The sequence below is a fragment of the Ptychodera flava genome, chromosome 9, assembly GCF_041260155.1.
Source record: "Ptychodera flava strain L36383 chromosome 9, AS_Pfla_20210202, whole genome shotgun sequence".
NCBI classification, from domain to species: domain Eukaryota; kingdom Metazoa; phylum Hemichordata; class Enteropneusta; family Ptychoderidae; genus Ptychodera; species Ptychodera flava.
Window position 1 is genome coordinate 22352471 of NC_091936.1, and position 14032 is coordinate 22366502.

Consider the following 14032-nt stretch of genomic DNA (forward strand, 5'->3'; position numbering starts at 1 on the left):
AAATTACTCATAAAAACAAGTGTGTGATACAAAGAGAAAAAGCAGATGAGATAACATTTGTAGATTAAATCGACATTACTGCACAATCGAATTATCCCAAATTAGTTCCCATCGTGTTTAAGGTAGAATGTGCCTTTAGAACAAATATTCGGACCCCCAAACTTTTACAAAACTTTTCTGATCGACTGTTTGTGGGGCTCATTTTGAAGGTCTTTGAGTAAGAAATTTCACAGATTTAGTTTTGTGAAAATCAAAACTTTGCATGTAGACAGAGATGGCGGCCATTTCGAATTCCAAATATCGGTAAATGTTGGATAATTTGTTTCTTTAGTGCCGAATTTTGCACGAAAGTTCACTTTCAGTTAGTCTAAGCAAAGGCTTGAGCAAAAGTTTGTCTTTCAATAACTACTTTAATTCATATCTCAAGTACAACTTGGAAAATGCTTTGTCTTACGCGTTTAAGTGTCTTGGACTGGGCCAAATGTTTGTGGTGTAATCGTGTTTACGCAGTTTAAACTCAAACTTTGGTTCTGAAAGAATTCCTGAAAATGTACATCGTCACATCATACTTCCCAAACAGACATACGAAGACCACTTAATACCCGGAAAGTAATGTCAAGCGATTTCAATAGCGATGAGCTAGCGGCGCCCAGCATTCATGTGCATAACAAGTTATGTGGTGTGTATCAACATCTCTTGAGACACCAGACATGATGATATACGATGAATTAGCGGTTAAAGCTGAAGTAAGTGGTGCACATCTGAGGTGAACGAAATCCCATTTACTGGTGAAAGAATTCTTAAGTGTTTAAGTCATATATCACATATCGATAATTTTTCAAGAACTTGAAGTCAATCCACAGGTTGAGTAATTTATTTTCAATTGTCAACGTTTTGCTCAAAGAAGTTTTTTTCATATAAAATTAACTATCATCCCTACAATAAAAGTAAATGCCTTACAACGGAAAGCTCCAGAGCTTCTAGAACCTAACATAACGTGGATTGATATCTAGTCCGACAAATCGCACTGCATTCAAGTAATACACTGATTAAAACGACATTTCTGTAAAAGAACCAAAGACTAAATACAATAAATCGTGCAGTGATGACAGTGATGAGGAAAGTGGTGCATAAATACTTACCGTTGTCGGCATTGCGAAAGTACCGAAACCTAGGCACAGGAGAAATATAAATTTCACATATAGAGTTGGCATATTTGCAGTCGAGTCTTCACCTTTCTTTTGACAATGTAGCTTCGACGAGCTGTGAGTTTCCAATCACTGTTTTGTGGTGGTTGATTGAAAACAAGTCTGGTTTTTTTTTATATTTGAACCTGTCATCACGTGATGTCTCTTTCGTCCAATACTCACCCTCATCCCGGTTTTCTCCTCGTTCATTGACGCTATCATCACGTGAGCATGTAAATTAATTGTCGTGTCCTTAACATTCGAGTAAGTGGTTAATATCACTAAACTATTTAAAAGTCTAACAAATGAAGGGTATGTAACGCCGAAGTGGATTCTTATGTACAGATGGAAAAGTTTACATTATGCTTTCGTATTTTACCTCTGCTCAAAGGTCAGCATAATGGCCTCCTTTTGTCCAAAAGGACTATTTTTAAACTTTCAACGAATTTTTAAAATAAGATCTTCATTGCTTTCCTTTTAGAAAAGCCATTTGTTGGTATCTCGATGTTGACTACATTGACGAATTATTCGATTAGCTAGCCTATCGGCCCAGCTGCAACGTTTGCAAAATCAAATTTTATATTTAGCCATTATTTATTACACGGTTTATACATCATAGGATTTTACACCATCCTCTAATTATCACAGACTCGGCCAAGGACTCAGATGCTTGGTTCATGGACAAGCCCTGCTGTTCACGGCGAATGTCACATAGCCTAATTAAACGCAGGCGCTACCACGGGGCAGACAGAGACTCACAACAGCTGGATGAAACGAAAGCTTAAAGATATCACCAGTATATGTCTGAATTGGGGTCCACAAAATTTTCGATTGGCAAAAAATGTTAAAAATCAGGGTTATGAAAATGATTATGTTTCAGTACCTGATATTCACTATGATATCAACTCTCGATGACACATCTCGAAAAAGAGCATAACAATGAAAGACGATACAAAAAACAGGATGGTTGGACAGTCTCATATACATTACGTTTACTTTTTTGTACGTGGCGTACAAGTTTTGTAGATAACATTGTAGATAAAAAGAACCGACTCATTTTAGCGTCTGGATAGAACACACAAGGGAACTGCTAAATTAGTTATCGAGTTGATAGTAGAGACCGGAGTTAATTAAGACAGCACTCGGGCTAAACAAACCATAATGCAATGTATACGTACTGATGCCAATCTATTTTTACAGACACACAAGGATAAACAGTGGAGTTGAGAGTTACATGATTAGTATTTCACTCAAATGATTCGGTTTTCTTTATCTACAATGTTATCTACAAACTTGTGTGGGACGTACAAAAAAGTAAACGTAATGTATTATGAGACTGTCCAACCATCCTGTTTTTGCTGTTGCGTTCTGTGATCATCAGAAGTCAAAAAGAAAAACAAAATGTTGAAAAATCATACCATTGTTGTCGACAACTTTGACAGATTATGAACTTTTTGTCAATGTACAAATGTATTCAAGAATCAATACTGCTTACCGAAACCGCACTCACATGAAAAATGCTAATTGCTTTTTACTGTCAGCCACCAGGAGTTTCACTTGTCACGTGTGTTTGATCTCATTAGCATATATCGGGTTAGGTTTATTTCTTGAAACGTGAGAGAATCAAGCATATTTCAAATCGACAGAGAGACCATTCCTAAAATTGAAAAGTTGCTGTGGTCATCCTGAAAGTTTCAATGGATTGGTATTCACGTGATAGTAAGCTGACATGATTCAAGTTCGAAACTATCGACACTTCGTCAGGAGCAACAAATTTCACTTAGGCCAAGAAAAATAAAAAAATTGTATCTCATCCTAGACATAGTGCAAAAATGATGCGGTGACGCGGGTTTTGTTTCAACTCATTTTTTTCTTCTTCAATGCGCAGAAAACTCGAAAATAACACAGAGGAATGCAGATAGAGATAAAAGCACAGCAGTGTTGCTTTAGTATTTTTGTAAAGCAACATTTCTGTGGTTTGACTTTTAGTGCAGCAATGCACAGTTTTGACAGCTTAATATTACAGTGACACGTGTACAGTTCTGAATGGAATGTTAGTGCTTACAGTTCTGTATTATACAGCACTGTGTTATGCACTATCGTCTGCTATTTTTTCGGTTTTTTAAAATTTTATTTCCTCATGAGCAGAAAAAGAGCTTGACGCGGCGGGTCTGAATTGACGCACACGAGGATGAGAAACACACTTTTTATTTTTCTTGGCTCCAGCTGCATTGTAGATTTCTATATAGGTACTACAGAGAGATAAAGCAGAGATACAATCGTCACATAATTCTCTCGTCATACCGTGCCAACATACTCAATTGAGTATAGTGGAAAGGAGGAAGCTCTTGTTGATGGTTGCTTGGAAGCTGTTGACGACAGACGTAAACTTACTGATCCGAAATAAAATAAACTAAAATATCATTTGATGTTCGCCTATATAATTACACAGTAAAATAGTTCCTGTTTTAACAAACGATGTTAGACTATGTCTTCATGTTGACAAATGCCGAATTGAAAACCAGAATAATACTTATGCACAACAGTGTTGACATGAGCAAACGGAAAGGTAAAGCAAAGCGTTATTTTTACTAACAATAGGCGAACCTTTTAACCAACGAAAACATCTCGTTGCGAACGGCATCAGAGCTTGTCTGAAACATTTAAACTTGTCTGCAAGCACAGCTTCTGTATGGGCGTGATCGACGTCTCCAGCATATACCCCTGAACTCGTGAAAATACACCCTCAATGACTTACAAGAACCAGACTACAAGCCGGACATTCACAGCAAGTTCGAGATATGCACCTTCCAATCAAAACCCTAGTCTAACATCCTTCAATCAAATCAATATTAAAATATTGTATTTAAATGTCGTATAAAAGTTCTCCAAACAGAAATGTAGAAAGCGGTCGGTCGACTAGCAGCTGATACTACGAAACAATTTAAAATCAGGCGTGTTCATAAAATCGCAGTTCTAACAAGCTCATAAAATTCCATATTTAAACATCTAACAGTAGAAGATACCATTTAAATCGTCCTTGAAAAATCTGTCGACGTCTGGTGTTCGTCAGATGTTTGTTGATATCACTTCCAAACTTGACCCCTATAAGTAAAATAGAACGCCGGGGGAATAACCTCTGTACTACAAGGGAAAACATGCAGAGTACATTCACATACAGTTACCGAAAAGGTAATCAAGCAAATTTTTTCAAGCATCCATAAAGAGGGGAAATTCGATTTTGTAATCAGAAAAAGATTTTGTGTCAGTAATAAATAATCTGTGCGACATGGAAGTAGACCGATTCTCACCTTATTGCGAATAAGCCGTCCAACTTCTCTTGTGCTGCCACCTTACATTTAAAGTAGTAACTAGTATGCGCCTCAAAAGTGGAAGACCTAAACTTTTGCTCAAATTTTCCTTAAGGAATCTTTCAACCATTCTCTTTCAAAATCAAGAATAAAAATCGGATGTCAGCATGCAAATTTTGGTACTAGAGAAACAAACAACCCAAGATTTACCGATATTTAAAATTCAAAATGGCTGCCATCCCTGTGTTAACTCTATGGAGAAAAATTAAAAATTTTCGAATTTCGAAAATCTAAGCTGGTGAAAAGTTTTCTAACACCAAGAGCAATAAAATGAACTCCCACGAGTGGTATAACAGAAGAGAATTGTCAAAGTTTGAGAGTTCGTATATCTGTCTCCGATGCACGTTCTTCCGTATAATCATTCGTCAAAAAGCAACACAGTGTTGAGAACTTACAGGCCCTGACTTGAATGGTAGTAGGCTCGCACACGGCGTAAACAAATGATATGCTTTAACGCGATTTGATGGCTTCAGTTGAAATCATTTCCGGGCCCTGGACAACATGTTGGTTAGCATCTACGTTTTCGAAGTGTAGAATAGAACGAGAAATATGGATATACATAACTGCCATTTATCATCTACATGGTACATGTAAGGCTTTGCATGCAATGGCAGTATGGTTTATCAACTACAAATAAAATATTCGGATCACGTGCTTGCCGAAAAATCAACACTTGCTTACAAATATTTCAACTTGTATGAATACAGATATCAGAGTCTATGATTTAATTTTGTCTGTCATCAAATCAGTGTAATAGATATAATGCTTCTGTCGACACAAGACCTACGCATATAGATTTTGTTTATTCCATTGAAAAAAAAATTTCAGCTTTAAACGATCACTTTGAATGAATGAATGAATAAAGAAAATAAATAAATATGGAAATGAAATAAATACGCAAATAGATAAATGAATAAATATATGAATGAAAGACATTGTCTGTATCATCAGCACACGTGTTTTTAAAAGGCCATCGATGTTGTCAGCTTCGTTGATGCATACAGGCATCTGTTTTGTTTTGAGGGATTCTGAAGACACCACATATGACAAGAGCCCTCATTTCCAAAGCAAAGATAGGTTTGTCGTTTTCCTTTTCGATTACAGACTCAAATGTTTCAAAAGTGACGAACGTTATGTTAAACAGGCTTTGACATTGACACAACAGTGTTTTATTTTCATCACAGTGCTTTATATGTTTTGATCATGGAAAGTAGCCTATCTCTCTGTCTATGTTTAGAAGCAGTTACCGCCCGGTATGATGCATAATTCATTACCTATACTAAAACCATCTTGAACAAAAGTGTAAGCCGGACAAACACTGAGCAGTGTCGTTGGAATCAGTTGGTTGCCCGTCACGTGGAACACTAGCGATTAAATTTAACCATGGGCGTGGTTGATGCATATATCATTTGGAAGCAGAGGCCCAACCTCTGAAAATCTGCTCAAGTTGCAATGGTATCAGTTTTAAATGTTCACGCCATCAAACGTGTTTGTTCAGAAACCACCCTGTACTGCGCAGGTTCACTGCTGCCAGAATGGTGTCACATTAAAAGTCCCGTAGGTGCAAGATCTCGAGGGAATGAAAGGCGCCATCAATGTCAATGCTAAGACAATTGCGATGGAAAACTACTTTAAATCACAATCGGCGAAAGTGAAAGCGGAAGTTCGTTTAATAAGTTATTTATTTTCCAAGACCTAACCATCAGTTTACCGATTTACACCTTGTGCTAGTCATTTCGTTATATACCCGAATCACTACTTCCAAACGAAGGCCGTGTTTGCAATGAATTGTGGGAAATAAAGCTTAGGTCACGGGGTCATTCGTGCCAAAACGCTCAAGTCGTCACATGTGGACGCACCACATACAATTACAAACCGGCAATCCAAATCGCGCAGACTGAACCTTGCCTATTGCTTGTTATTTTGCTATAGCTTGTATTTCCGCACAAAGTGACCTCACACTATTCACAGGCGCTCGTTAGCTTGGTAGTCTGCTAAATCGATCGATTTTCGGCTCGATCTATCGATCCCGTACTCGATCTGCGCGCCACTGCAACCTAAAAGGAGCAGTTTCTAGGTTGCAGTGGCGCGCAGACCGAGTACGGGATCGATAGATCGAGCCGAAAATCGATCGATTTAGCAGACTACCAAACTAACGAGCATCTGTGTGACCATTCCTTCACTGACGACAGTGCAATGATTGTCGACACGGGCGTTGCGGCCGGTTCGTAACTGTGTATGTATGTATGTGTGAGCGATATGATAATAGGCCTACAATATACATGTATGATGTAGTTTGAACATTGACAATGGATCGAGAGGCAGACCATTGCATACTATTACTTCTGTCGCTTGTTAACTGGCATTCAGATGTCAACCGTGAACCCATATCGGGCAAAATATTGAAAGTAATGTCAGTGTCACATAGGCCAAGTTGGCCAAAATGAAATACGTTTTTGACGCCGTGATTTCCCAGCCTATCTCTGTTATTACCACCCCAAACCCATTGGAGGCTTTCCCGCAATGAAGCATGATTTCGCCACCCAATCATGGTCCCTTGGACCTTTGACAGTGACATTATGACGTAGTCTCAGAAACGATGATGCTATTTTTCCACAACAAATACTTGAAACGTTGTACAAGGTACCCACTTTCAGCGTCCGACCAGCAGCTCGCGCTCTTCAGGCACTATATATGCTTACGTCTTGACCCTTGAAAATCGTTAAGTTTATCTGCCCCGCTTCATGCAGGAGTAGATGGCCCCACGCATAAAATGACACCGCTAAAGGGCCTAAAAATCATCAAACCTTCTTTATGTGGCATTTGTTGATTTTAAAAAAGCCTTTGATTCTGTTTCAGAAAGGGTTTATTTTTAAAAATGCAAAAGTTGTGATTCCATGTATGATAATACTCAGTATAACGTGAAAACGACAATCAAAATTCCAGATTGGTTTCTTTCTTCATGGGGGGGGGGGGGGGGTTAAAACAAGGTTGTAATCTTTCATCTACATTGTTTAACATATTTCTTAACCATCTTCCGAATATATTTGGGGACATTTCTTTCTTTCCCGTTGATATGGAAGATCTAAAGTTAAATTGTATTTTATATGCTGACGATTTAGTATCAAAACTTATCTACAGATTTGTTTGAATAAGTTACAATCTTTAAGTAATACCAAAAACGATGGTTTTCAGTAAAGGTAACCGTTTAATAAAGAAACAGTCATTTTAATATGAGAAAAATGCAATTGAAACTGTAAATCAGTATACATATTTAGGTATAGTTTTTACACCAAATGTAAAATTCAAGCAGAATCAGTTTACTCTTAAAAAGAATGAAAAGCAATGAAAGCTTTATTCAGCACCAGAAAGTCAATTTTAAGTGAAATGTTGTTGAGTCCAAAACTTTGTCTAAAAGTATTGATGCTTTAATCGTACCAATTCTTTCAAATTACAGGTACTGATAATTGCCTTGGAGGTCTTAAGTATGTCAAATTATAAAAGATTTATCTTGGGAGTGAGTAAATGTACCCTACTTGAAGGGATGAGAGCAAAGTTGGACAGATTTCCATTGAAGATCAATCTTTATTTGTCTATGATTAAAATATTGGTGTCAGTTAAATAGTTTGACAGGAGATCATATTCTGAAACAGGCGCTTCAAGAAAACAAAGATATAAATTCTCCTTGGGCAAATTTTATTCTTTGTATTTTGGGAAGTTACAATCATATGAATGTTTTCGACTCAAAAGAGTGATATCATATACCCAGTTAAACAAGAAAATAAAAAGGAAGATACCCAGGGATCACTTGTAAGGAGAATATGTCAAGTGATACAAGAAAAATTGAGGTTGTGACAAATTATGTACGTACAGAACTTTCAAGTCTGAATTTTATTTTGAAAAAATACCTGAACAATTTGTCAAGTTTTACTCTTCTCAGAGCTTTATCGAAATTCAGATTGAGTGATCATAGTTTAAGTATTGAATAGGAATAGATGATGAGTTTCATGGTACAAATTTTATCACAGAACGAGTTTTATTGTTCTAGGAAAGTGGGGTAGATTTCTCCACTTGTTCCAGTGTTACACAAACGGAAAAGGCTCTTAAATCTTAAAAAGGGTTACCTATGGAGTGTAATTTTCTAGGTCTTGAAAGGGGACCCTATATTCTTGAAGAACACAGATCTGTGCTCGACCCTCCAGTAGCATTCTCACTATTAAACACTTTGTTAACTGTACAACTTGGATACTATGTAGTCCTTTTGAAAGTTCAGTTTTGTACTTTGTCCAATCTTGGAATGTACCATACCACACTCTCTGCTAGTGTGAGTTGAGTAGGCCTATGATAAAGATTGTCGATGCAAATGGAAGGCGGCACTTGCTAAACTATACGATCACAGTCCAAACATGGACATAATACGTCCATGGTCCGATCTTCTCTACAGCTAAAATCACAGTCGACAGCAATTAGTTTTTAATTCCGATATATGTATAATACATTCATTACAAAAGTTACATAAACAACGAATCAAACCAAGACGTGAGTTTGCTGTGGGTCGGATGCGTTCATACGGATGGCGACTTTGCCTTCGGGCCGGGTTGGTTGCGGGGCTGGGATCTCTTGTATCCTGAAAACCGTTATGAACCAAGAAAAAATCACTAAAAGAAACAATTTTGATAGTCTGTATCTTTTTCTCTGTTATGGATCTCGTGTTTGTGTTAGTGTCAGTTCTGTATCATGTGTGTTTCGTAAGCCTTATTTTCAAACCAGGCCTAGGGCTAGGCTGGGGTTGCCCCGCACGTTTACCTTCATAAAAAATAAATAACATATATGAAAAATATCGCCCTAGATGTGGAATTTTGTCGTGATACAAGTCGACAGACGTTTGTCTTGTACGCGCATGAAAGTACGGTACATCGACGCTGTTTGTTTTGATATTCAAACACCTTGCATGCATGCGTACGTACGTTGAGGCCGCGCCGCGGCACATTTTGGCACGAATGACCCCTATGACCTCAGCGATATTTCCCATAATGCAATGTAAACATGTCTGCTCGTCGAAAGTAGTGATTCGGGTATTGATGTCGCTCCGCATCTCGTTTACTGCCATGCCTCCATTCTGCCGCTGGCTGCGCTCTTTACATGGCCAGGCTAACGATCTACAGACCCGTTATCGCATCGTCATCACGACAATATAGGACTATGTACTCATTTTTCAACAATCTTGAAGACAGGAGTGATTTTCTTCAAAATTACATTCATTTTCAAAATGTGTTATTTTTCAAGAACGTCGAGAAAAGAAAGAGTTTAATGGGGTTTTTTTTGTTATAAGCGGTAAGCAGAATGCTTTATATGCACAGCCAAGGGTTAGTAATAGCCTTACAGTGCCGATAGTCAAACGCATGCACAATCTTCGAGTTGAATCCTTGTAACGATTAAGACTACCTTCGACGAATTTTGAACATTTGATATAACAAGACTTACACATAGCCTATGTAGAAAATACTGAAACAGCGCTGACTCGTCATGCTGGGTCTTCAACAATGTCATAAAGTCATGATCAAGGGCAGCTATACGTAGCCGATATCGAGAAGTTGTAACTATACATAGCTTTTTTAATGTAAAATACACTAATTTTAAAACACTCTAAACAAGCTTTAAGGTAGCTACATACCTTTTAAACACTTTCAGATTTTTATCTGTGTCCGCCAATCTGTGTCTGCGATTTTTTCCTGGAGGCCCCATTCAAATTATATGGCTTGATAATTAAAATACCTTGAAAAGCTCCTTCATCTAACACCTTTAAGAGCGCATTGAAAAAAACAAAGGCATATAAAGAAAATCCCAGACACAATTTTGAAGGATATTGTCAAGGCTTGTCAATGAAGAAATTCCAACCGGAAATCTTGCAGCGTGTTCGCATAAGGCGGGAAAACCGGTTTTTGGAAGGTTCAGCAAAACGCTTGTCACGTGACCCCTATGCAAATAATGACCGTGTACTGTGCTTGGTCGGATAGCTCTATATCAGGGCTTTCAGAAAATGTATACTTTATTGGGGTTTGGGACGTGTTCAATTGAGAAAAAAATAAAAATCTGAAAGTGTCTAAAAGGTATGTAGCTACCTTAAGGGGAATGTGAAAACTGTTCGAAAAAATTCCTTTCCGCTGACTAGTTTGCCCCTCTCCGTGCTGCCGAACTGTTTAAAACCCCCCCCCCCCAGAAAACCTTCAGAAAACTCCCAGATACTACCGAACCACAGTCCCCGCCCGCCTGATTGGATAATCTAAGTTGCGCGCTAGGGCCCCTTCGCCGTTCGCTGAAATTTTGTCTGCCTGTGCGCAAACAAACCGTTGCGTCGCTTTGTTTCTTATTGCTCTAGATGACCTTGTGTGATACTGAAACCATTCACCGGGTTTCGGTTCACCGAATACTCATCGATCATTTTAACTATAATTGCTGAGTGAACTGCGTAAAATTTGAAGTAACTATACCACCAGACGTCGACAGATAGACAGACAGACACACACACAATTATGTATCATACTTGCAAATTTGTACAGACATTTAAAATGTAGACAGTCACTGTCTAAAATTTGCACAATACCTCTATATTATGGGGCTGAGATGCGCTGACTTCAATTGACACATAACAAATAATTAACAATAACTATCTCTTTTGGCCTTCACGACATCAATTCTCAGGAGACAAGTCTCTGACCATTTACGTATCTAATTTAGAAAGGCAACATAGACCCTAGAGCGAGAGTCTTTGAAAGCACGTACACATTTGCCAAGGCTTTTTATCATGTGGTAATAAGAGTGTTTTTATTTAATTTGTGTTGTCCTCCATAGAAATTCATTCCTCTGTACCATATGAAGTGACAACAAGACGCTGATCTGCATATGCATGTCGGACAAAACTTGGCATAAATAGGCTACGACAAGTTCTCAACCTGCTAGCGTATTGTAATAAGACAAACGAATCATTTATTATAAGATATTTATGATGGTATCTTGATATTAGTAGACATACAAATATTGTATATTAAAATTTAAATAGGATTTGTGCCTAAGTTATTAACAAGAGAGTTCTGAGTGCCTTTGGTCATTGCACGTGGCTTTGGTCCTGGTGTTACAATAGCTTGATATTGAGCATATTTTCCTCGAATAAACAAATCTTTTCTTTTAATATACAGAAACAAAGAACCACTCCTTGACTGTATAATGCGACATTATAACACCATATTTGCCACAGAATATTCTATCAGCCATCTATGATAAAATAGCTTTAGCTGCGGATAATACTCTCCTTGCACATACGGTACCTTTTTGTACAGAAATAGACTTTTGGCGAATTTATAGGCATAATATTCCTGAAGTCAAGCGCACTAACTTGCAGCAATTTATACAGGTGCTTAAAGTTGTTATCGACGCCAACGTTCGGCGATAAACCTACTTTATTCACAGTAGGTCACCAAAATATGATAGTTATCAACCCGGCCCCCTCACTTCTCAGTTTTCTTTTACTTAAAAAAAATCTTCGAACAGAGCAAGGAAACCGTTCGCCAAACACTTGATGCCTACCTAACAAAAATTAACGTAAACCAAAAACACTGAATTGGTGCAATTACTCTCATATTGTGCTTCATAGTAAAATATATTTTGTATATCTCTTACTGGTAGGTAATAAAGTCCATGAATACGGAGGTAAGGAGACTTTTCTTTGATGCAATAAACGAATATGAAAAGAATGCTTCCTCTCAAGCGAGTTTCTACGAAACTATCATGATTCGACCCTCAAAGCCTTACAAAAGCAAGAGCTTATTTAGCTTCACTGATTAAACACAAAATTCATTATTAATGAGGTTATAATCGAAGAAGACAACGTTGTTGATTAATTTTTACAATTTTATGAACGTTTCAAATTAAAACTATGAAGCATGCACATGTGCATCCGACGTCAATTACAGTGAATATGAAATTACTCGCGGCATAGGAGGCTGTTCTATTAATATTACACATTTGGGAGAAACGCTAGGCAACATCGAATTGAGACTGCTTAACAAATAAAACACATGGTAATGGACATGGGACAATCTGATTAATGTCTGATTATTGGTGTCACATGAATCTTCTTCATGCGATCTGTCGACAACATCAAGCTGAAAACGATCACTGGACAGGCTTGTTTTACAAGTTCAAAGACCTGTTATCCGATCAAATTTGAATTTGACATGCATGTGTGAAATTGTCCACATTGCCTTCACGGATGCAAGAGGCTACTGGGTGTACTTGCCAAAGTACTTGGCTGGCAAAGATGTCTTGGAGCTATGAATTTTAGTGTATTTAAATAGCCAGAGTACCTAGACAATATGTATCAGGCATAGAAAGCCTTGCCAATCGTACACTGATGACATAATGAAAAAAAAACCTCTCGCGGTTTGCACATCAATGTCATTTGATGTGCATTGTACTTGAATGTCCAACCAGGTAAATTCAATAATGCGACGATTTCCGTCACTGAGTTGCGCGTTATATGCAAATGTTGTATTCATATTCAAATAAGTTGCACACCCAATGAAAGTGAAAACTAGTAGTGTCAACACTATCCTGATTATTCGTTTGATAAAATAAGCAGCTTTATTAGAGACTGTTGGACTTGCGGCTTTTGTCAATTCATTTTTTTTACAATATGAGCAGCAGAAGACAGGGAAGCCTCACTTTTTACCACAATAACTGGATCCTGGGCGATCTCCATGAAGAATTTGATGGACACAGGCCAAGGTGAGTGAACATTAAAAATTGTGCTCGTCGCTTTATTGTTTTGACCAGCAGCTTTGAAGCTTGAAGGTCATCGTGTTGACCAGAGGTACTTCAGTAACCATTCCAATAGCATCATACACGCTTACATAGGCTGGTTCTTCTCTCGTCAATGTTTTATCTCTTATGAGAAGACACGCTTGAACGAATAATGAAAGGTTCATATTTTGAGTTAAATCCAGAAAAGTGTCCATGTACGTTATTCAAAAGAGAATAGTAAATAGCACTGTGAGGAACTTTAGGTATTGCTATGACCATCGCTCCAGGGTCTATGCTTTGACAATGAATGTTCTAACATTTATGTATCGTATTAATTCTAGTGAAGACTTTAGAAAACTGTCGGGGGATTTCAGAAACATTATGTATCCATAGGTCGTTTTGTTTTCTTTTGTTTATTTTTTCTTGTCAGAGCATTACGGCCTTTCTGAAATATCAAAAATGTCCAAGGAAAGTGATATTTTGAGTTTTGAGGCAAGGATCAGTGGTTTGCTCCCTCATGTCTTAGCTCTCATGATGACGGCGTTGGAGGTAGTAATTATTGTTAAAATTATTGTTGTGTAATATGTTCTTTCGACTGACTCGTTCAAACCGTTATTGCCGAGTTTTTTATTAGATATACTGAGAAGAAAACAAGCCAAACGGGCTATTTTGACG

General features: G+C 37.7%; 1 protein-coding gene across 1 annotated transcript in view; it reads left to right on the forward strand.

Annotated features, from left to right (window-relative positions):
• Positions 1 to 13138: 13138 nt before the first annotated feature.
• The window catches only part of LOC139140371 (uncharacterized), a 55415-nt gene continuing 54521 nt past the window's right edge, over positions 13139 to 14032 (forward strand). Inside the window, exon 1 of the mRNA XM_070709577.1 lies at positions 13139 to 13342. Coding sequence (XP_070565678.1) covers positions 13251 to 13342 — 92 coding nt within the window. The 5' untranslated portion in view covers positions 13139 to 13250. The remainder of the gene's footprint in view (positions 13343 to 14032) is intronic.